Here is a 25,215-nt window from a genome sequence, read left to right as displayed (position 1 = left end):
ACCGGGACTGCGCCGAATATCATATCAGAGAGCAGAGAGCAGCCGGTATTCTAGCCAGGAGACCCGTGCGGCGTAACATCCTGACGCCGCATCACCTCCGTGAACGTCTTCAGTGGCCCCAAGCAAGATGGAGACTTGTTCTGTTCACAGACGAGTCCCGCTTCCTGCTGAGATGTGCCGATGGACGTGCCCGTATGTACCGACGTCGAAACTCACGTTACGCTGAAACTTGCGTCCAGCAAATGGATCGTTTTGGAAGGGAAAACGTCATGGTGTGGGGAGGCATTCATCACGGAGGCCTGACAGCACTTGTGAGAGTGGATGGTGCTCTGAATGGTCTACGCTACCGAGACGAGATCCTGCAGCGCCACGTTGTCCCCTTCATCAACGTCAATGACGGCATCTTTCAGCAGGACAACGTCGCACGTGTTTGCACGGAGTTTCTGCGTCAGAACAACGTGCCTACGCTACCCTGCCCTGCCCGCTCCTCAGACTCGTTCCCTATTGAACATCTGTGGGAAGTGCTGGAACGTCGTGTCCGTCAACGTCAACCGCCGCCACAGACACTTCAGGAACTGTTTGCGGCGCTAGAGCAGGAGTGGCAGAATATCCCCCGGGCTGATATTCGGGCTTTGATGGCGTCTATGGGCAGTCGCTGCCATGAGGTGATAGCAGCTCGAGGGGGCCATAATCGTTACTGACTTTCAATCTACCCCGGACGTCTTTCCACCTGTTTTTGTTAGGTGAATATTGTACCGCAATAATGTACCTAATAGTATACATTCCACTATTTTTAATATTTATGAAATATAAACTCGAAAACTAAACCCAGTTGCAATCCTGATGTATAGTTTCTGTTTTTTGAAGAGTAATTTAAGTATTTTGAGTTATTTATTTTTCACAAGCATAGATATATTATTCCTGTGCTATTTTTTTTCAGATATACTAGTATACAGGAATGATTTTCAGTTTTGTTGTGCTAAATGTACATGTTTTGACATACTCCTTCCTCTGTCTTACATTTATTGGTTACAACCAATACAATATTGCCAACTTGCCCAGTTGTGCTGTTCGTTGCATGATTCAGACAGCCACCATTGTGTTTGGCCTTGCCTAACCTCGCACTTTCAAAGAGATTTAGTTTTAGTAACTTGCACATGGTTGAATTATTTTAATGCTTGAGTTTGATCTTGAAATCTTGATGTATAAGCCATTTCCTGGACTTATTCTTAAAGGTGTTTCATGTGCAGATGCAGAAAAAACTAACAGATGTATTTTAGCTTATTTCGCATTATATAAACAAACATGGCTTGATGTACTGAAGGTTATGTATCCTTTATAAGTGTCTTTAATATTGCAACGTGATAATAAGACCCGTGAAGATCCGGGGAAGAATAGGTCTTCAGCAACCCACGCTTGCTGTAAAAAGCGACTATGCTTGTCGTAAGAGGCGACTAACGGGATCGGGTGGTCAGGATCGCTGACTTGGTTGATGCATGTTATTGATCCCAATTGCGTGGATTGATGCGCATGGTGTCAATCACTGGATTGCCTGGTCCAGACTCGATTATTTACAGACCGCCGTCATATAGCTGGAATATTGCTGAGCGCGGCGTTAAACAAAAAAACAAACAAACAAATCAACGTTTAACCAAAAAGTGGATGTAATTTTGCTGTATCCAAACAAAAGGTAGTGCAAGGTTGAACAAATAACTGGTTTAACCTCAAGTAAATCATGAACCAAAAACTTGTTCGATGTTACTCTTTTAAATACAGCATAATTACACCATTTTTTTGGTGCAACATTTACTTTGAGTTTTATCTATGCATACGTGTATGTCTTATTTCAAGTTTGTTGTTTAACGTAATATTCCAGTAACAGTATATGACGCAGCCTGTAGACAATATCAAGTCTGGACCAGACTGCAGGTGACTGATATTTTGAACAACTATCCACGCCGTCAGTTCACGAAGTCATGCTATCAACCACGTCAACAAAGCCTGACCGCGCGATCCATTTTGTCGCCTCTTCCGACTACCATAGGTTGCTTCAGACCAATTCCATCCTGGAATCCAAAACTACTTTTGCGTGTTTGTTTGAGTTTTTGATTGTCATAAAATCGATGCCCGATACGTGCGTTCTGACCGCCCGATCCATTTTGTCACCTCTTACGGCCAGTATACTTTGGTAGGGACCAAGTCCGACCCGTAATCCAAAACATGTATTCACTATGTCCTCAAGTGGTCAGAATGTGCTCGGATCTGAGCAGAGATTGTGGAGTTTCAAGTTACAAAATGACATTCCATTAACAGGCTCAGTGCTGGTCCTTATGCAGAGGGGCCTTGGGGTGGTGTTTCTTAAGACAGATAACGGAGATCATATGACCAGGCAAAAACCACTGTGTAACAAAGTATATTTGCGTGTTGGTTTGAGTTTTTGATTGATATAAAATCGATGCCCATTACGTGCTCAGCTCGCTGTGCGTTTGGCTCGAGTTTCAACCTAGCGGGGCTAAAACTACAGGTAACCTATCTCTACATTGAAAACACATTATGATCATCTATAAATAACGTCAAACACAATATCTTCCCCCATTACGAAGGACTATCAGGGCAACACTGCACGTCACATGACGCTAGACTTTCTCTATCACTGTTAAGATAATGTACCGTCAAGTAATTACAATGTGTGATAAAAACTATATGTATATGGTTTCATTTGTATGACAAATCGTGTTAATTTGCAAAAGGTTATGATAAAAGTAAGTGAAATATCAAAATATTGAAAAACAGACTCCATGTCCCTTATGGGCCACCGTACAATATAGATATTTATGTCGGAACAGCTTGGTAACTTGGGAAACATTATTAAATGTATTGTGATCTATGACTAATTCAGAGTTTATCAGAAACAAAAAAAACGATATCTCACCAGAGTTAAATAATTCTTCATGCCGGAACTACTTTCAGTCTGCCTCAGTGACGTCATGAGTTTCCGATGAAAATCGTGAAAATCAGAAAGTCAATACATAATACATAAACAATTCGCCTTTCCAGGTCAAATAAAATGTTTATCTTACCGATTGACATGGTCTACTCATGACAATATCAACTGTGTGAGGTCACTCGATGAAATATGCATTTTTTGACAAGACAATTCTAATAAAATGTCAATGTTTACATATCCCTACAAATGTATTTAAAACCATCATTATATAATTCAGACAATATGTCATATTTCGTTCGCTCAGATTTTACATAAGGCTGTGAATACTGTCGTTGGCACATCTCATTTATCGTTGGGTTGTAAGAGGATAATATTGTTATTGAGAATTGTTTTACGCAAAAACAAAATATTGGACAACATTCAGCACTGTCTGCTTTTTAAACCAGTATTGTGTTTGCAATTAATTGTGCACATTCATAATAGACACCCTAGTTTACCCTTTTTCACGAGGTCCATTACCTGTGATCTATTTTTGTGCTTCTACAATTTAATGATTTTGGTCAATTGGTGTCAAAATACAGAATTCAATATCCTGCCCTGAGTGACAAACGCGCCTTCATTGCCGTCAGTCTTCCAAAGTAGACACATCAAAATAGATTGCGAAAAGAATCTTTCTTCTTTCGAAAATATGTGGAAATTGCCACGACAAAGTCGATGTAGCGTGAGACAAAATCGTTACAGTCGCGCTGGGGCACGAGATATCGCGGAATTCAGGATCACGGTGGAAAATATGTTTTCACACACTGCAGTGACGTCACGATCAGTGATGCACGTCTATTAGTTTTTTGTCGGCGAAAACTTTAACCTACCTTGACGTTGTAAAGATATATGGCAATTAGAATGTAGGCGATTCTTTTGTTGTTAACGCCTCACCCGGCAATATTCGTGCAATGTGCCGGCGGTCTGTAAATCATCGAGTCTGGACCAGACAATCCAGTGATTGACATCAAGAGCATCGATCTACACAGTTGGGATACGTGATAACATGCATGAACCAGGTCAGCGAGCCTGACCACCCGATCTAGTAAGTCGCCTCTTACGACAAGCATTGGTTGCTGAAGATCATTTTTATATCGGATACGCAACAGACACAGAAAACAGACAAACCACGTCCGATCTTACACCTTTTTAGTCAAAATAGTACTGTGGTATTTCTGTTGTTATACCAGGTACTGTTGGACGCGGAGGGGCCAGTCGTCGTAGCCACTGCAATTCACAATGCAGAGTTGAGTCCCTTAAGCCAATGATTGTGGGTTCGATTCCCGGTTCGCCCAGATTATGTTTCTAGGTTTGTCAGCACCATACCCGTGCTCGTGGGTTTCAACAGTGTGGTAAACGTCTGAGACCTGCTCCACTTCAGGCTTTTCTCCCACATGAAGCTGACACGCCGTGATGTAACTGGAATACTTTTCAAACCAGCGTTAAAACCCTACCCACTCACTCATTCACTGGTGTCCTGTCGCGTTTCTGTTTTTTATTCAACGTACTGTGTTTTTCTGGCGTTATACCACATACTGTTGTTTTTCTGTTTTTATACCACGTACTGCTGTTTCTGTTGTTATATCATGTACTGTGTTTTTTTCTGTTTTATATCAATACTGTGCTGTTTTTGTTGTTATACAAGCTACTATTATTTTTCTGTTGTTGTACCACATGTTGTTGTTTTCTGTTATACTGTATACTGTTCTTTTTCTGTTGTAAAACCAGACGACATATTCGTTGTTTTACTGTTGTCATACCACGCATTTTTTTTTCTGGTGTTATACCACACAGTTGTTTTTCTGTTGTTATACCACACATTGTTGTTTTTCTGTTGTTATACCACACATTGTTGTTTTTCTGTTGTTATACCACACATTGTTGTTTTTCTGTCATTATACCACACATTGTTGTTTTTCTGTCATTATACCACACATTGTTGCTTTTGTGTTATTATACCACACATTGTTGTTTTTCTGTCATTATACCACACATTGTTGTTTTTCTGTCATTATACCACACATTGTTGTTTTTCTGTCATTATACCACACATTGTTGTTTTTGTGTTATTATACAGAACATTGTGTTTCTGTTGTTATACCACACATTGTCGTTTTTCTGGTCTTAAACCACACATTGTTCTCTTTCTGTTGTTTTACTACACATTGTTGTATTCCTGTTGTCATACCACACATTGTTGTTTTTCTGTTGTCATACCATACATTGTTGTTTTTCTGTTGTCATACCACACATTGTTGTTTTTCTGTTATTATACGACGCATTGTTGTTTTTCTGTTCAATACCACACATTGTTGTTTTCTGTTGGCATACCACACATTGTTGTTTTTCTGTTATTATACGACGCATTGTTGTTTTTCTGTTGTCATACCACACATTGTTGTTTTTCTGTTGTCATACCACACATTGTTGTTTTTCCGTTATTATACCACGCATTGTTGTTTTTCAGTTGTCATACCACACATTGTTGTTTTTTCTGTTATAATACGACGCATTGTTGTTTGTCTGTTCTTATACCACGCCTTGTTGTTTTTCTGTTGTCATACCACACATTGTTGTTTTTCTGTTATTATACCACGCATTGTTGTTTTTCTGTTGTCATACCACACATTGTTGTTTTTCTGTTGTCATACCACACATTGTTGTTTTTCTGTTGTCATACCACACATAGTTGTTTTTCTGTTGTCATACCACGCATTATTGTTTTTCTGTTGTCATACCACACATTGTTTTTCTGTTGTCATACCACACATAGTTGTTTTTCTGTTGTCATACCACACATTGTTGTTTTTCTGTTGTCATACCACACATAGTTGTTTTTCTGTTGTCATACCACACATTGTTGTTTTTCTGTTGTCATACCACGCATTGTAGTTTTTCTGTTGTCATACCACACATTGTTGTTTTTCTGTTGTCATACCACACATTGTTGTTTTTCTGTTGTCATACCACGCATTATTGTTTTTCTGTTGTCATACCACACATTGTTGTTTTTCTGTTGTCATACCACACATAGTTGTTTTTCTGTTGTCATACCACGCATTGTTGTTTTTCTGTTGTCATACCACACATAGTTGTTTTTCTGTTGTCATACCACACATAGTTGTTTTTCTGTTTGCATACCACACACTGTTGTTTTTCTGTTGTTTATACCGCACATCGTTGTTTTTCTGTTCAATACCACGCATTATTGTTTTTCTGTTGTTATACCACACTATGATGTATTTCTGTTATTCTGAATACTGTTTTCCCTTTGTTATCCCGCACTATGTTCTATTTCTGTTTTTCTGCATACTGTTTTTCTGTTGTTATACAACTTTCCCTTCAACTCTTTGTTAATTATAACGACATGCGTATGTAAATTGGCCAACCCGATACCTCCGTGGATGTGCGTGGACATGATTACCAGAGTGCTGGTTCCGTATAAGATCGGTCTAATGCTGATATAAGACGTCATCAAACACTCGAGCTGGCTATGAATGTGGAAAAAACAGAACGTCTGGCGAGTAAACACGTCTGTAAAGACGTTTCTCGTATGTGACCTTGACTGTCAATAAAGAATATCCAAACAAGTCACACCGTAGTATGTGTTGCTGTTATGGTGCTCCGACTGCACTGGACACTAGATCCTGGAACATCCGGTGATTTGGGGTAACGAGTTGGGTTTAAACGCCAATTTAAAGGGAGACTCCGCTTCACTTCAGTTTTAGTCATGACGTAGTAATGTAAATGAGTTTGTTTGTTTGTTTGTTGTTCAACGTCACAATCAGCAATATTTCAGCTATAATGTAAGAGCTCTGTAAATAATCGAGTCTGGACCAGAGAAGCCAGTAATTGACATCCACGCAATTAGGATACGATGACAGGCATGAACAAAGTCAGCGATCCTGATCACCCTATCTCGTTAGTCGCCTCTTACGACAAGCATGGGTTGCTGAAGACCCATTATGCCGAATGTGGTTCTTACATAATTCTTTCATGATTCGTAGTTGACTCGGGCATTCGTGGCTGCTTCGGGTTGAGGACAAGAAATTTTGGGTGCCACGAATCGCTAAGAATAGCCAAGAATGCAAAAGAATCGATTACAAAGCTGTTACGGAGCATAAGAATTAATTACGAACGGATTACGATATAGCCAGGAAATTGCAATTCGGGGACCCTTCCACGAATGTTTTTGAGAAACGAACAAAAATTCGACAAACTCCCGCGAAGTGTATGAATGTTTTGGAATCAAATAAGATTCATTTAAGAACTTCAAGAAATGATTGAGATCTATCTACGAACATGATAAATTTCCTATTCGGGGTGATTCGGGATATTCGTGGTCGTAGTGAAATTGGGGCATAACCCTCTAAATCTTCACTGAGAGTTTACGTTGTGGGAAAGGATACATTGTTTTTGTGTTATTGGGGTAATCGTTAGATGTGAGAGTAATACGTATATAACAAATTATGCTCGCACACAAAGTGGCGTATTAACAACTTTAATCAATTGTGTTTTGCCCGACCATAGTTCCACTTTAAATGGGTACCGGTGAGGGTATGTTTGAGAGTGAGTGAGTGTGGTTTTACGCCGCTTTTAGCAATATGCCAACAATATCACGGCGGGGGACACCAGAAATGGGCTTCACACATTGTACCCATGTCGGGAATCGAACCCGACGTTACCCGACCGCCCCTGTATGTTTGAGAAATAGGGTGTGCGTGAGGGTACTGTGTGACGATGTGGATGAGGGTTCGGATGTGATTGAGCAGTTGTCAATGAGGGTTTGGATGTGTTTGAATGAGCGGGTGTATTAGAGTGGTTTGAGTAAGCTGCTGTGAGTGAAGGGCTGGGTGTTGGAATGGATGTGTGTATATAGGATGCTTGTAAGGGGGATATTATGAATGGTATTTTCATAATTTCTATTAAATGTGGTGTGTACATATATAAAATATTGTTTTTTATGAGTCTTTTATTGTCTCGTCGGCCGCTGAGTTTTTACTGTCTTGCCTTGTCATTTTATATGTACAGCGGGTGACACTAATCTAAAATATTCTTCTTCTTCTTCTCCTCCTCCTTTATCTTCTTCTTCTTCTCCAAACGGTCTTTCAGGTTAGCTATAAGGTCAGGAAAGGTCACATAATGCACGTTCAGGCCGAAGAGGTTTTCTATTCTGAAGAAAATCTTAATACACAGGTATTGTTGTGACTAGACTTGCAAAAGTCTGTAAGGCAATAATTATCAGTTTAAATCATAATTTCTAGATTATATAAATAATAAGACCAAGTTGTCCACCTAAATGACTGGCGTCCTTACATGTACTGTCCACTTTCCCAGACTTACCTATTATTAGGATAGAATTATAACACATTCATGGATTTATCTTTCAGTTCAGCCTTGGAGCAAGGCTTGTTGGTCATAATCGGGGACTCGAACCCACAACCTGATTCCGTCATGCTGATGCTGTATTTAGCGTTTGAATCCTTCGTAAACGACCTGACCTCGCCCACGATCAGTTTGTTACTGAAGGATCTTAATCGGAGTGAATCTGGCAATCGAACCTACGACAAACAAATTCTCACAGATAAAGGACGCTACTATGCAAGCGAGACGTTGTAAGTAAAACCAAAGGGTCGTGTGTAATATTTTGTTTTTATTTTATTTCTCTGTAACGTTTGATGTTTCATAAGGGATTTAAGGCCTTAATAAAAAAAAAGATGCAGTAATAAATCATAAGTTGTTGCAGTCTAGCTTGGCTTTTATGGGGTCGTGAGAGTTGCGAATTGAACGCCATTGTCCACCACAACGGAACGGTTCGTTGATGGGGCTCCATAATTGCCTCCATTTTGTGATTAATGGACGCGTGAGTTTGATACATTCGCAGAATTTCCTCAACAACCAACCCTTTAGTTAATGGAACAAACGCTGTCATCAAGTGGTCGTTGAATAAACAGACTGCGATCGAGATATTTGATTCCGGCATCTGATATCGAGAGTGTAGCGAGACTAGCACGCTTCGGGGTGGAGCTTTGTTATCTCTGTATAGTATTCATGTTTACTGTTATTCACCGGACATTCGCCAGCGGTTAGCAGCTCAGCAAGCATCGGTTACACTACCCCGCCGTGTCTGTGTCAGAAGTAAGCACTATTGAGACGGTATATTACTTACCATAGCTGCGCAATTTCCGAGAATCAAATAAATACTTTCTTCCTCTAGAAACGAAGGTCTTGTTAACAACATACACGTTAATATGGTTATTTCGGGAACATGGCGATAAGTGAATTTATGGGTGCAATGATTGTAAATATAGGGTTTAATAGCCAATGTCAGTATGAAGCGTGTTTTGAAGCCGATTTATCACAGGGTAAAGAATTTGTGATGACACTTGCGTGTTAACGGCCATGCGATTTGTTCTGAGTGTTAAATGTTTTTTTCCTGAACTGATAACGCGAGCCATTAAGATAAAGACGCACGATATCACAATAAATCTAAAACTGATATTTGGTGTTAAAATGACAGGTTTGATTTGGATTTCTAAATATTAATTGTCAGTGCAAGGGAATAACCTAGTTGATCCACCGAAACAGATTCCATTTTGCGTAGAGGGTAGAAAATTATATAAATGGACCACTGTAAATCAGTGATGACTCCAGGTGTTCGCGAAAAGGGTAAGCATGTCCTGTCCTGCCCTGTACCGGTAGCACCCGCCATTCACACAATTTGCATTTTACGCCTAGCGCAATGTAGCAAGTGTCAAATTTTATTAAACACTAAGTTAATTGCCAAGAGGGTGTACTAATTGTGTATTTTGTGTTATGGATGGGGGTTTTCCTGTGCGTAGTTCGACATTTCCGAATCAAGATGGTACTGAAATGTATCCCAATCGTTTTAGAAAGCTGAGATCAGATTGGGTCAAGAACTCACTCACAGTCCCATTTAGATTGGGCGGCATAAGTTCGATCAGGGTTCACCTCAGATGAGGTGTCATCAGATCTTGACGCAGATTGGTATCGTATTTATGGTATACATGTGAAGGATGTGGATGCACTGTCCCTATTTTGACATGCACCGTGTTTCCTAGTTTGTTCAGGAGAAGACTTGACTTGCCTTTGCACTTTTGCCACGTGAGGTGAGATGAAATAGGGTTTGACGTCGCATCCAAAATCATTGCGTTTATAGCAATTGTTTGATTGTTTGTTGTTTAACGCCGCACTCAGCAATATTCCAGCTATAATAAAATGATTATGCCGTCGGTCTGTAAGTAATCTAGTCTGGACCAGACAAGCCAGTGATTGACAACATGAGCATCGATCCACGAGGCTGACCACCCGATCCTGTTAGTCGCCTCTTACAGCAAGCATGGGTTTTGAAGACCTATTCTACCCCGGATCTTATAGCAACTGACATCCACGCGTGTGGCTGCTTTTGCTATCACGGACTAATTCTAATTAATAGTGCTAGCACACTGAGATACGATGCCGCAGTTTAACACGAATACCCTACTCAGACACAGTATACTGACTCCGACCCGACCAGTCCTGACGTTTTAGCCCCTTAGCGGCCGAGGATCGAACACGGGACCTTCGGCTCTACCAATGGACTACGGAGGCATACTTTTTTTTTTATAAGTGAATGACATTGTGTGGTTGTCCTTTTGGAAATTATGAAGTATCATAATAAATATTATGAATTTGTGCTTTCGTAAAACGCACTGAACACAGATGATCTTTTTCCTTCAATTAAATTTGATTTTGCACCTCAGTTCATTTGGTATCAGTTCCGGCAACCGACCGGTATCATTTATCGAATCCTATTCTGGGCATGACAGTGTTACCGCAATTCCAGTCTGTTGTCAGGATGCAAATGGGGCGCATGTCGCTTGCGCAACACACCGGGACAAATCACCACGCTGGCTCTGTTTGCATACCAGCTCGCTAGACAGTCTCGCCTCGTATTCCGACAAATGACAATATCTTGTAGTGTTTGTCAGTTAATAATATGTAAATATCCCTTTGAGCCCATAGCTGGAAAGTAAATACGTATTGTGTTAACTTCTCAGTTTAGAATCTAAGTTCGAGGGGGAAAGTCAACAAGGTTATCGAAATCGATAAGTGGCAAATATTGATAAAGATTAAAAGATGGATTCGGTGTGGGAGTTTCAAAAAATAGTTTATGAGTCAATTTCTTTTAAAGGTGTGATAACAGAATGAAACTTCATTTCCTGTGAATCTTCAATGCATTATCAAGCAAGACACAAAGACGACGTTAACTGAAACGAAGATAACTTGTAATGTTATACTTGGAGCGAAATGAAAACGGAATTTGTCAGAACCAGGCTTCCGCATACAGACATATATATTATTAGTCCCTAGTTTATACATCATGCATGGCAAAAGTAATAAAAAGACTGCTTTTGAAGACGTTAAGGGACTTTTAAATCATATTTTTCTGCATAATATACATGTATTCACCCAAGACAAATGTAGTAGTAGGTAATTATGTATATATCATCAAGTGTATTTTAATGTCAGCTCTTATTTTAATACCTAAACTTCTGAGACCTGCAACACTTCGGGCTTTCCTCCCACATTAAGCTGAAATGCAGCGATATAACTGGAATACTGTTAAAAGCAGCGTTAAACCCAACACACTCACATACAGTCTGTAGTCCTTGCTCAACCACCCAATCTAACCTGCTTCTCTATTACATCAGAAGTCTCCCTTGCGCTTGGCTTCTCTATTGTTTCTCTGGTCCCTATTGTCCAGCCCCAGCCCCTTACTTTCAGTGACAGGGTGCTTTATGGGACTGGTCAGTTTGAATTTACACTTGTTGGTTGGTTTGTTGTTTAACACCGCACTAAGCAATATTCCAACTATATGAGGGTGGTCTGATGTGATGTATATTTATCACACCTAACAATAGGTCTTCAGCAGCCCATGCTTGATGTAAAAGACGACTATGCTTGTCCTAAGAGGCGACTAACGGATCGGGTGGTCAGGCTCGCTGACTTGGTTGATACATGTCATCGATCCCAATTGCGTGGATCGATGCTCATGATATTAATCACTGGATTGTCTGATCCAGACTCGATTATTTACAGACCGCTGTCATATAGCTGGGATATAGTCATCTCTTGTTCTACCTGACTAAGCTACCATGCCTTTGTCAGAACACTGACCCTCTATGCGATCTTGTGGTAGAGCATCCGCCCGGAGAGCAGAAGGTCCGGGGAGTTCGATCCCCAGCCGCATCATACCAAAAGACGTTAAGAGATGGTACTTATAGTTACCCTGTCTGGCGCTCGGCCTTGAAGGGGCTAGAACAAGGACTGGTCGGCTCGGAGTCAGCATACTGTGTCTGAGTGGGGAGAGACAGACACACACACACACACACACACAGACACACACACACACAGCTATATAAGTGCATTAATCTTGGACGACATTAAACCCAATTTCACCTTGTCAGAACATGATAATTAACAAACAATCCATAAATAGCAGGAATACTGCTAAATGTAACATTCAGGTTAACAGTAGAAGGCAACAAGGAAATGTTAACACCCTTCTCATTTTTGTTGACAGGTAGAAAATCATCTTTCAACATGGCAATCCTAAACCAATGCTGGCTTGGTGAGTATTGATCCCTGTCTACTATTTGACACATCAATACAGATCAATAACAGATTAGTCTGTGCCCCTATATGAAAGTGTACATTATGTTCCCTAGTCCAAGAATGAATGGCAATTATTGTTCTCAATCAATCTCCATTTCATTGCATTAGGTACCTGTCGTGGTACATAAATCATGTTTGTTTGTTTGTTTATTGCCCCACTCTGCATTTCGATCCAAATGAGCACTTAATTCAAGTGAATATGAAACAGGAGAATAATCAGTCTTGATTGTCTGCTGAAACAGATTCCATTGGGTGAAAGAGAGTGAGTGAGTGAGTGAGTGAGTGAGTATGGTTTTACGCCGCTTTTAGCAATATTCCAGCAATATCACGGCGGGGGACACCAGAAATGGGCTTCACACATTGTACCCATGTCAGGAATCGAACCCAGGTCTTTGGCGTGACGAGCAAACGCTTTAACCATAGGGCTACCCAACCGCCCCGGGTGAAAGAGACATAATGGTGGTGCCAACTATGTGAAAGGATCACGGAAACATCCTGCTATGCTAAGTAAGAGATGCTGGTCAAACTTGGTGACTTGGGTGATTGTGTGTCATCGTACCTTGACAGTGTGGAACGTTGCTCATAATATTGATCCCGTGTTTGGCCTGAACCTGATAAGGTACATGCCCCTGTCAAACAGCTGAACAATATTGTTGAGTCTCACAACAAACAAACACTGAAAACACTAACCTGTAGCAAGAGGGAACTTAATGCATCCGGTGGTCAGGCCCAGTGACCTGGATAGATTGGTGTCATCATACCCTGACCGTGTGGAATGTAGTTCATAATATCAATCGTGGATTGGTCTGGTTCAAACTTGATTTAAAGGCCAGCGTCATTTACTGAAATATTGCTGATTGCGGCGTTAAACAACACACATACAACAGGAAGAACAATTGGAATAATGATTTAGAAAGACATTTATTCCAACAACACACCTGAGGTACATCCTTGAATAAATAGAAACATTCACATGAATAAACAAGAAAGATGCACTATTCCCTGGTGACTACAGAAATTCTATAGATTAGTCTTGGCGTTAAGCAAGTTTTGGTTGAGAATGGTAAACAACTGCCACCGACAAGCAACGTCTTAGAGTCAGGCAATAATCCTGATACTAGTTGGAGGGCTCTGACAGGTAATGCGGAACTGGGTTTAGATAGATCACCAATTACTGCTGATATTCCTTTGATATACAGCAGAAGAATGAACTAATGAGACATTTAACTGTTATGGATGACAACTATCACATGTCTCGATGAGCTGTCTTAGCTATTATCTTGCCTGGTCTGGTTCACCTGCACTCATGTCTCACACATTAAGAAGCCATTTTTGCAGAAACAAATGGGTGATGGCGAGAGAGACGTGCTCTCTACATGGCATAGCTATAACTGCCTACTGTTGAAACTGGGTGGTGTGGAGAGAGACATTGCACAGCAATAATACCTACCACTGAAATCGGGAACTGGACTAAGGGTCATTCAGGTACTCAAGTACAATTATTTCAACACATCAGAGCCCTTGAAAGTTTGTTTAAAGAAAATTGATGATACTCCTCATCAAACACAATAAATGTAAACGTGGCTATGACATGAAACTACATTCAGAGTAACATAAAGGGCGGGTAAGTCCAGAATATACAAAAAACTGAAACAACCACTAAATAGTTTTCAATTTCTGCTATTCGAAACAACTTGATCTAGCCTCAAATTTGCCTGAATTCAAATTTACATCCAGTGTAAAAAACGGAAAGGGGGGTGTCCTGGGGCTCTTCTCCTAAAGTGTTTGAATCTAGGGTCCCCCGTCATCTCTTAACTTCAACATAAGGGTCATGACAAGGACCTCATGACATTCATGCTAAATTTGGAGCACTGCATCCATGTAATAATATTTTCCCCCTACTTTTGTTTTCTTGGCATCCAACCTGGTCGTCTTCTGTGAAACATTTAAACACATACACCATGGGGCAACCGAACACCCCCCATACATACACACAACAAATATCAGGAATGACAAACATGAATCTCTGTGATGTGCGGTTGGAGTTGCAGCAATCTCATTAAAATCAAATGTTTCACACCAATATGACACCTCTCCACGTGAAGATGTGACAACACTTCTAGAGAAGGTCACATCAGGATAAACCAGAGCTAACTTCCAACTGCCATATAAATGAAGGATGGCGCTCAAGAAAAGACAGGATGCATAAAATGGTCCGATTAGAAAGTTCACCGGACGCCCTGCTGTGGACGTGTCATCCAATATTCATTCAGAGAGGTATGGAATGCTGTTGATTGTAATGAGATTGGAAGTTGCAGCAAAGGAAACAACCTTCATAGGGAACATTAAATGATGGAATTCAAACACGACAGGAGATATTTCTTAACTGAATGTATGTATCAGGAGAAGGTATTTTAGATGCACACTGAAACTTCACATCATTCATCCTTTGACCTAAACATATTCATACTGGTATATTATGCTGGCACTCTTGTGTGCTTTACTATATAAATATACCATCATTCACACACATCCAGCATCACTCTCTCATTACATCACTTGATGTAGAAAGTTAGATGACAAATATTCCCCTCTTCTTTCAACAATGCACAAACCTGAACCTAATACATGCTAAACACAATTTGACCTTCCCAGGCTACATACACTACTCAAAAGAAGTTAAAGAACACCCTATTTTTTTCAAGTGACTACAGTTTTTCTGTCACCGCTGGTGGGTATTGCAACACAGCCTTCCAATTGTGGCTGCTCCTTAACATGTTTTGAGTAGTATACTCAAAAGCCATCGTCAGCATCAGTTAAATGAGCCAGTCTTTTTCCTGGGATATAAGTATTCCTTCATTGACTTTTTACCAAACTTATTCTTCCCTGTCAAATGTATCTGATGTCCTCCTCGTGCCGTGCTCTCATCGCCCTCCACCTCCCTGGTTTGGGTCCGAGGATGAAGCCACCATCACAAGAATCACAAATGGAACAATGTACATCCACTGAAAATGAGAAAATCAAAAACTGAATTCACTTGAAATAAAATATTACAATGTGACCCTTATGCATAAGCGGGGATAAAAAAGTCTCCACCATACAATGCTTTCAGAAGTGCGAACTATTGTGGTGTAAGAGGCAGTAATTCTTAGTGTAGTGAACTGTGAATGAGTACCATTTTCTGATTCAATATACTATCAAAAGTACTGTTCAAATCTGATAAAGATCAAAACTACTGAAAATTTTCATTTTCTCAATTTCTGATCTTAAGGTACCATAAAAGCAATAGCTCATGTTACGAATGTGTTAAACCTGTTTGGAGATCAAAACTCACGAAGCCTTTAAATAATATAATGATCAAGAATACTACACAGCTGATGACCAACACTCCATACCATGATAGCTCAATGACCAAACCACTCCACCGTGTCCAATAGCTCCCTCCCCGATGCCTTGGACAGACAATCTGATTTGTCCCCCTAATTAGTGGGTTTTGCTATCACCTTTTACGACAAGCATAGTCGGCTTTTACGGCAAGTATGGGTTTGCTGAAGACCTATTCTACCCCGGAATCTTCACGGGTCTGTGACCATGAAGAGAATCAAACCCAGGTCTTCGGCATGGCGAGCTAATGTTTAAACCACGAGCCTACCCGACCATCCCTGATTATTTTAGAACCAAGATATCCAACTGACTACACCACACTCAAAGCTCATGGCATTACTACCCTTGTCAACAGATCAGTGGAAATTCAATTTTTTAATTGACATTTCAAAGTAATTCAGTTTCAATTAAATGACAATAAAACTGTCTGGTGTTTCACTTCAAAGGAGATGCTGAAAATATTGAATCAGTAGACCTTTCATCCCTCGGATAACAAGGTGAACACGAGAACCTGGTCAACACACTAACACCCTGCTGTGTAGCAATGGTCTGGGCTGACCCACAGATGCATGAGCAACAAGCACTTCAAGCAGGAAGTACAGCCAGGAATCTCATTATTCCTCACAAACTTGTTGATGGCATTAAATGGTACGTGACAGATGAGAGACTTTCATGATCACTCCGAGGCTGCATATATCCAGGTCAAGGTGTTTGTGTTCGAAAAAAGCACCTGCCGGTAAAACAATGGCAGATGTACTTCCAAATCCGTGTGGATCCTTATGGCCTGCTGTAAATAACTGTCCAATTGATTTGCCACAATAAGCTACAGTGTTTTAGATGAGGGCCTGAAGAGTTTGGCCTGGGCTTGTGGCTTCTAAGTCTGTGGGTCTTGGCAGCCTGGCAATATTTTATATTTCAAACACTCTAGACTAACACTTAGTCTCTGAAAATATATACTTTTGATAGAAACAAACACTCCATTTAAATTGAAAAGGAATCCCAGTGAGATGGGATATGTAGCCTGTGGAAAATCTAGACTTGCTCCATTTATTGCAAAAGCATTACAGCAAGGGCTGGGCAGAAGGAATAATAGGGTTCAGGAACTGTGAGACAGGCTAATTGGATCTCTAAATATGATCTTGACAGTTATCTGATGTGTAGATTGTGTAACAAGGTCTGATTAGTATTGATGACCTCAAGAAACTTAGATAATAAGATAGGGGAGGTCATGTAACATTAATTTGGGAGATAAAAGTCACTGGTTAGCCAAATTTCTAACATCTGATATGTTCCTGAGAGGTAATGAATTACATCCATCTGTTAGAGCTAACAAATTAACTGTATTTGCACAAATTCTGAAAAACTTTCGTACTTTAAACTTTTCAACTATCACTTTCAGCGTAAGATCTTCTACTCTAAATTACAGTATGCCAGTGAGCATCAAAATCAACTAAAACACATTTGGATCCAATTTGAAGACATATTTGATTGAATAAAGAATGAAGAAAACACACACCAAATAATCCTATTTCATATTGGAATGTTTACAAATTCTTTTATATTTCCATCAGAAACAGAATCTTTTTACAGCTTCATTAACTCAGAGGAAATGAATCGCTGATCAATGCTATGAATACGGAAATCAATGTGAAACAAAATCCTTCTGAAAACCCAAATTCTCTTTCTTTTAAGAATGTCCCCTTTTCTTAAGTGTAAACAACCCTTGCTATAACTCCTCTCTGTGAACTGTGAATTTCACCCTTGCTATAACCCCTCTCTGTGAACTGTGATGCACAACCCTTGCTATAACCCCTCTCTGTGAACTGTGATGCACAACCCTTGCTATAACCCCTCTCTGTGAACTGTGATGCACAACCCTTGCTATAACCCCTCTCTGTGAACTGCTGCACACAACCCTTGCTATAACCCCTCTCTGTGAACTGTGAATTTCACCCTTGCTATAACCCCTCTCTGTGAACTGTGATGCACAACCCTTGCTATAACTCCTCTCTGTGAACTGTGAATTTCACCCTTGCTATAACCCCTCTCTGTGAACTGTGATGCACAACCCTTGCTATAACCCCTCTCTGTGAACTGTGATGCACAACCCTTGCTATAACCCCTCTCTGTGAACTGTGATGCACAACCCTTGCTATAACCCCTCTCTGTGAACTGTGATGCACAACCCTTGCTATAACCCCTCTCTGTGAACTGCTACACACAACCCTTGCTATAACCCCTCTCTGTGAACTGCTACACATAACCCTTGCTATAACCCCTCTCTGTGAACTGTGATGCACAACCCTTGCTATAACCTCTCTCTGTGAACTGCTACACATAACCCTTGGTATAACCCCTCTCTGTGAACTGTGATGCACAACCCTTGCTATAACCCCTCTCTGTGAACTGTGATGCACAACCCTTGCTATAACCCCTCTCTGTGAACTGCTACACACAACCCTTGCTATAACCCCTCTCTGTGAACTGCTGCACACAACCCTTGCTATAACCCCTCTCTGTGAACTGTGATGCACAACCCTTGCTATAACCTCTCTCTGTGAACTGTGATGCACAACCCTTGCTATAACCCCTCTCTGTGAACTGCTGCACACAACCCTTGCTATAACCCCTCTCTGTGAACTGCTGCACACAACCCTTGCTATAACCCCTCTCTGTGAACTGCTGCACACAACCCTTGCTATAACCCCTTTCTGTGAACTGTGATGCACAACCCTTGCTATAACCTCGCTCTGTGAACTGCTGCACACAACCCTTGCTATAACTCCTCTCTGTGAACTGTGATGCACAACCCTTGCTATAACTCCTCTCTGTGAACTGCTGCACACAACCCTTGCTGTAACACCTCTCTGTGAACTGTGATGCACAACCCTTTCTATAACCCCCCTCTGTGAACTGCTACACACAACCCTTGCTATAACTCCTCTCTGTGAACTGCTGCACACAACCCTTGCTATAACCCCTCTCTGTGAACTGTGATGCACAACCCTTGCTATAACCCCTCTCTGTGAACTGCTATACACAACCCTTGCTATAACCTGTCTCTGTGAACTGTGATGCACAACCCTTGCTATAACCCCTCTCTGTGAACTGTGATGCACAACCCTTGCTATAACCCCTCTCTGTGAACTGTGATGCACAACCCTTGCTATAACCCCTCTCTGTGAACTGCTACACACAACCCTTGCTATAACCCCTCTCTGTGAACTGTGATGCACAACCCTTGCTATAACCCCTCTCTGTGAACTGTGATGCACAACCCTTGCTATAACCCCTCTCTGTGAACTGCTGCACACAATCCTTGCTATAACCCCTCTCTGTGAACTGTGATGCACAACCCTTGCTATAACCCCTCTCTGTGAACTGCTATACACAACCCTTGCTATAACCTCTCTCTGTGAACTGTGATGCACAACCCTTGCTATAACCCCTCTCTGTGAACTGCTACACACAACCCTTGCTATAACCCCTCTCTGTGAACTGCTATACACAACCCTTGCTTTAACCCCTCTCTGTGAACTGTGATGCACAACCCTTGCTATAACCCCTCTCTGTGAACTGCTACACACAACCCTTGCTATAACCCCTCTCTGTGAACTGCTGCACACAACCCTTGCTATAACCCCTCTCTGTGAACTGCTGCACACAACCCTTGCTATAACCCCTCTCTGTGAACTGCTGCACACAACCCTTGCTATAACCCCTCTCTGTGAACTGTGATGCACAACCCTTGCTATAACCCCTCTCTGTGAACTGTGATGCACAACCCTTGCTATAACCTCTCTCTGTGAACTGTGATGCATAACCCTTGCTATAACCCCTCTCTGTGAACTGTGATGCATAACCCTTGCTATAACCTCTCTCTGTGAACCTTGATGCATAACCCTTGCTATAACCCCTCTCTGTGAACTGCTACACACAACCCTCGCTTTTTCCCCCTCTCTGTGAACTGCTGCACACAACCCTTGCTATAACCCCTCTCTGTGAACTGTGAGTTTCTTCAGTCTAACACTGAAACCTCCACATATAGAACAGACCAAAGGATACTGAGCATGAACGATGACATGATATCAGTAAAGCTGTACCACATGTCAACAGACTGCGACTCCATTGTCATGCCTTGGACACCCAAATTTAGTACATGGAGCCTTCTGGACTCGAACAAAGATAGGTCCAGGTAAATATCTAAGGAACATCTTTTTGATGATCTGTACAAGTTTTGTGTATGGTTAGTCTCAATGGAAATCCTAAACTGAAAGAAATTTAATGTAAAACTACATGTACATCAAATAGAACCTAGTTGCAATTCAATAATGAAAGATATAAATATATATAGTGACATTGCACTGTAGCTCACCTGAACATGTGGTCAACAATTTAACATGTCAACAAAGACAGACACTTCTTTCATTCACATGTACAGTTAATCTGGCATGTGACTATGCCCAAAGTCATTAACCTGTCTAACTTACTGGTGATGTTTTTTTAGAAATTCATAACATACATTATTTAATGACATACGCAGACTGCGGTTCAAAATATCGCACTGATTCCGCCGAAGTGGCAATGATGGGCGTCTCTTACGTTGTTAGATACCTCCAATCACTATTTCAATTAATTATCTCAACACATTCATACTTATCTCTAAGTTCACTCAGATTTTCTTTAACACTTCGAAAAGAGCTAATCAATTTGAAAGGGTTACCTATTTACAAATCTATGACGATAATACTCGAAAGTCAACAGGATATATCAGTCTGTACAACACTAGGGTGGACAGGTCAAGCGGCCAATCAGAATCATGCAATGTAAATCTTCAGGCGACCTCAAGGGCACTGTGAGATCACTAGATCTTTGTGAATAATTTTGACAGACACTACTTCATTTAGCAAATTAAGCGACTCTGACCTTTCAGAACTGTTCCATTGAGGGCTTTGTGATCGGACAAAATTAACCAAGTAATTGTAATGTCCTGATAGTTTTGACATCTTAGTGGTGTAGTGGATAGAGCGTATGCTCAGAGAGTGGAAATAGATGGTTTGATCCTGAAGCTGTGCATTACAAAAGATGTGAAACAGATGATACCTTAGTCGCCATATTAAGTGCCCTGCTCCAATAAGCGTCCTTGAACAAGTTATCATCTTTATAAGCACCCGGTACTAAGTCTGAAAGCTTACTTAACGGTTCTTTTTTTCTGGCATGTGATTAATACACATTTCTTTTTACAGAATATCGCTGTGTAGAAGAGTTGCATATAATAAAGGCAGACATTGAGATTTTACTTCCTTTCCAAAGCGGAAATTTGCCGCAGACACATTAACAACAGATATAGCATGTCAATAAATCCTTTTTGAGGTATAACATTTCACAGTTTGTCATTGTATTTGTATTTATTTTGTTTATCATTGCCGCCGTTGTATTATTCAACATTTAATTCACTGTTGTGGTTTTCATCTCGATAAAATCATGTGGGATCCGATTGGCATATCCAACCAACTCCCTATTATGTACAGCAATACTGGCTAGATTAATGTCATTGGTACCAAGTTGAAACGATCCTTTGTTGTCACAGAATGAACACCTTAATTACCCTAATGTGACATAAACTTAGTCATGGATGCTGTCATTGGAAAGTTGTCAATCTTTTGTTCAGGGGGTGTCCCATTACGCGATGACGACTCATTGTTTTTTGTTTTTTTATATCGACCAACCTACCCTGTGATACCAAATACAAAAACCAGGAACATATTTCTGTTTTTGACACAAATCAACAAGAAGTCAGAGTTTTATCCATGGCAAAATAATGGTTGCAGATTTATTTCATCGAAGTAATAACTGAATCATCGGTAGTCAGACACAAGCAGAGGCAAGACATGTCAACATTATTGCCTTTTCCGAAATATTGATTACAGCGTTTTAGAATAATGCCATACTGTTTCACCAAATTGATGATGGTGTAAGATTCTACATCAAAACATCGCTAAATGAAAAACAGCAGAAGTCGTTGTCCATAAAGTTGTATGTTTTCATGTTTCAACAAAATCCACAATGATTTGAACTAAATATGAGAAGCATAAATGACCAAAGTCAGCTTTCTCAGACTGTGAATATCTGAGGTGTCTACAGAGCCAAAACTGCATTTTGAGTGAATTTAAGAGCATATTGAGCTGAAGAAGTGGCCATTATGTAGCTTTTCAATGCAGCTGTTATGGTGGCCACACTGAAAATCGGATCCAACCCCTTGAAAGAAATTATCATCATTGGTAGGTAGGAACAAGTATGTGAAGTTTCAGTTCATTGATCAAGTGGTTTCTGAGGAGATTTAGTGTATAGTACAAAGAAATGCTGTTTGAGGAAAACATATATGAAAAATAAAGGTCCAAACTTAACAAATTGCGAAAACTGTAACATATGCGATGAGGCCACACAAAGACCAAGTTTCATTATGGCTGAGAAATATGAAGTTTCAGCTTGGCTGTGTGCACAGGTTAAATCAAGGTCAAAATTTAAAATATTGCAAAAAATAAAACCCAAAATATATGTGTTGGATCCCAGAACTGGCGACACATATACCAAGTTTCATTACATCGAGAAAATGGCTGCTGTGTAATGGCCAAAACTAGATTTCCAACATGGCGGTTGCGCTGACCAGTCTGAAATTGGATTTGAACCTCTGGATCAATTTCAGGCATTATCATTGGTGGGGACAAGTTTCAGCTTCATTATTCCAGTGGTTTCTGAGTACAGGGTTGAAGAGGTACAGTGTAATTTTTTTCTGCGGATAATATTTGAACAAAAAGATTTCTCCAAAATACTGAATCCGCAAGAGAGGGGTGCACATAATACTTGGGTGTGCACTATATAAATATGGTAGAATTTTACAAATATTACCACTATGATACACAATCACTATGATTGCAAAATGTTTACTTCCCCAAAGTTTGTTTTCTCCCTCTTGATCTGTAACACTGTCATGCATGGTTTTCATAAGAAAAAACCCTTGTCAATTTTCTAAGTATTCAGGGCACTTATAACAGTGAATATGGTACTGGTTGTTAGCCAGCCTGACGCTTTGAATAACAGGGATAAAACAAGGAATGGTCGGCTCGGTGTCAGTATAGCGAGTCTGTGTGGGGTATCGATGTTGAACTGTGGTATGGTATCCATTTCACCTCACCTGGAGATTAGCTCACTTTATGACTTATAACTGATTATACATACTTCTCCACTTTTGCATGAAATATCTAGGCATCGCTATCAAAAGTTACATAGTATATATCTTCAGCATAGCTTTTAGAAGGTTGCACATAAGGAAATAAGAATCCTCTTTGTATTGGAATACTTTTTTGAAACTTTTTCCAAGTTAACTATGGTACACATATATCACAGACTTCTAACCTCACCCATGTTTTCAAGGTAAAAAATTGAGCTTTCTGGACATGCAAATGAAACTACCTGTCATTTATAATCGGGCAGATTAAAGGCTGGTACATATCTACCTATAAAACATGATTTCCAGTTGCATCTGCTTGTTATCCTAAAAAAACATAAAACTCATTCGCACAAATTGTACATGACAGCATCCACACGAAGAACTACAAGAACATATGTGAAATATCATCATAACGCCTCAAGGAATATGGGTGTCTCTGATAATAAATCAAAATTAAAACATGTTAGAGGGCGCTGTACAGGCGTTGACAGCTTCTAATCAGACCCACAGTGATAAAGCCACAAGATTTATGGCAACATGCAACAATCTGCATGGATATGTGAGATGTCTGAAGTCACAGATAAGGAGTTTAAGGTCCTACTATGACTTCTAATTAAAGTCATCTGAGACACCTGAATCATCTCAAGGAGCTTATTTTTGGGTGATATTATTTTTGCAGCTAATTCCAAGTTGTTAGCATATCAAAAGCTGCTTTTGATGACAGCCACCTGTTGTCATGTGTCTGTCTGTAAGACGTTCAAAGCTTTTCAGTGAATCAGTTGAATAAAGGATGAAAAAACCTCACATATATGATAATTAAAAGAATGAGAACACAGCCATAGAGTAGATCCACCTACCCTCAAAAGCTTGAAAGAAACAAGACTTGTTTTTCTGCTTTTACGTGAATAGGAATCATGTTATTTGACATTGCAGACAGCAGTTCCTTCAACAATACAGCCAGCTGTGAGTGAGTTGGTGGGTGGGCTTTTGAGTGAGTGAGTGAGTGAGTGAGTGAGAGAGTGAGTGAGTGAGAGAGTGAGTGAGTGAGAGAGGTTTTCACCACTTTTAGCAATATTCCAGCAATATCACGGCAGGGCTACAAGAAACGAGCTTCACACATAGCGAGTGACTCTTGTTTTACGCCGCGTCAAGCATTATTCCAGCAATATCACAGCAGGGCTACAAGAAACGAGCTTCACACATAACGAGTGACTCTTGTTTTACGCCGCTTCAAGCATTATTCCAGCAATATCACAGCAGGGCTACAAGAAACGAGCTTCACACATAACCAGTGACTCTTGTTTTACGCCGCGTTAAGCATTATTCGAGCAATATCACAGCAGGGCTACAAGAAACGAGCTTCACACATAGTGAGTGACTCTTGTTTTACGCCGCGTCAAGCATTATTCCAGCAATATCACAGCAGGGCTACAAGAAACGAGCTTCACACATAGCGAGTGACTCTTATTTTACGCCGCTTCTAGCAATATCACGTCAGGGGACACCAGAAATGCCCTTCATACATTGTACCCATGTCTGGAATCAAACCCGGGACTTCAGCTGGATTAGCTAACGCTTTCACCACTAGGCTTACCCACCTCCCCTTTGCATATTTACAACCATATTCATCCAAATGATCATTTTGGAAAACTGACAAAATCAGGTGGGTTCAATCGCACTAGTTTTGAGGGCAACATTATTAGGGTCATGAAAAGTATTTGTTTTGAAAAATAAAATACTTTTGCTCGGCATGCTGGTACTTGGACATTTAGAATATTTTAATGATTGTATCAGTTATTTCTAGAACATTCTTCTATACCATTACCAATTTTGAAAATAATCTTTAGGAGAAACTGAATACCAATCAGACATTTACCTTGCAAAGAACCACCAGGTACCTACTTTGAACATTGTGTAATACTGGAAGAATTGCCAG

General features: G+C 40.4%; 2 protein-coding genes across 3 annotated transcripts in view; both read right to left on the bottom strand.

Annotated features, from left to right (window-relative positions):
• Positions 1-13,566: 13,566 nt before the first annotated feature.
• LOC124112254 (ER membrane protein complex subunit 10-like) overlaps positions 13,567-25,215 on the bottom strand; it is a 48,031-nt gene continuing 36,382 nt past the window's right edge. For both annotated transcript variants that reach the window (XM_046472271.2, XM_046472272.2), the window contains one exon: positions 13,567-15,669. In XM_046472271.2, coding sequence (XP_046328227.2) covers positions 15,589-15,669 — 81 coding nt within the window. In that variant the 3' untranslated portion in view covers positions 13,567-15,588. The remainder of the gene's footprint in view (positions 15,670-25,215) is intronic.
• LOC125374652 lies at positions 17,751-24,232 on the bottom strand. Its single transcript, XM_048385832.1, has 2 exons — positions 18,403-24,232; positions 17,751-18,363 (listed from the first exon to the last, which is right to left on the bottom strand). Exons 1-2 carry the CDS (start codon positions 19,945-19,947, stop codon positions 18,046-18,048), a joined length of 1,863 nt encoding a protein of 620 aa, XP_048241789.1. The 5' UTR covers positions 19,948-24,232; the 3' UTR covers positions 17,751-18,045.

Source organism: Haliotis rufescens, unplaced genomic scaffold (genome assembly GCF_023055435.1).
Source record: "Haliotis rufescens isolate VD_foot unplaced genomic scaffold, xgHalRufe1.0.p SCAF_6, whole genome shotgun sequence".
Classification (NCBI taxonomy): domain Eukaryota; kingdom Metazoa; phylum Mollusca; class Gastropoda; order Lepetellida; family Haliotidae; genus Haliotis; species Haliotis rufescens.
This window is presented reverse-complemented; position numbering and strand designations above follow the sequence as displayed.

Bases quoted from the DNA above. Each gene is read 5' to 3' on its own strand.
- LOC125374652 (XM_048385832.1), bottom strand. From the start codon at position 19,947: ATGCATCAAGGTTCACAGAGAGAGGTTATAGCAAGGGTTATGCATCAC. The intron at 18,364-18,402 runs GTTATACCAAGG...TCACAGAGAGAG, and splicing joins ATCACAGTTCACAGAGAGGG to GTTATAGCAAGGGTTGTGCA.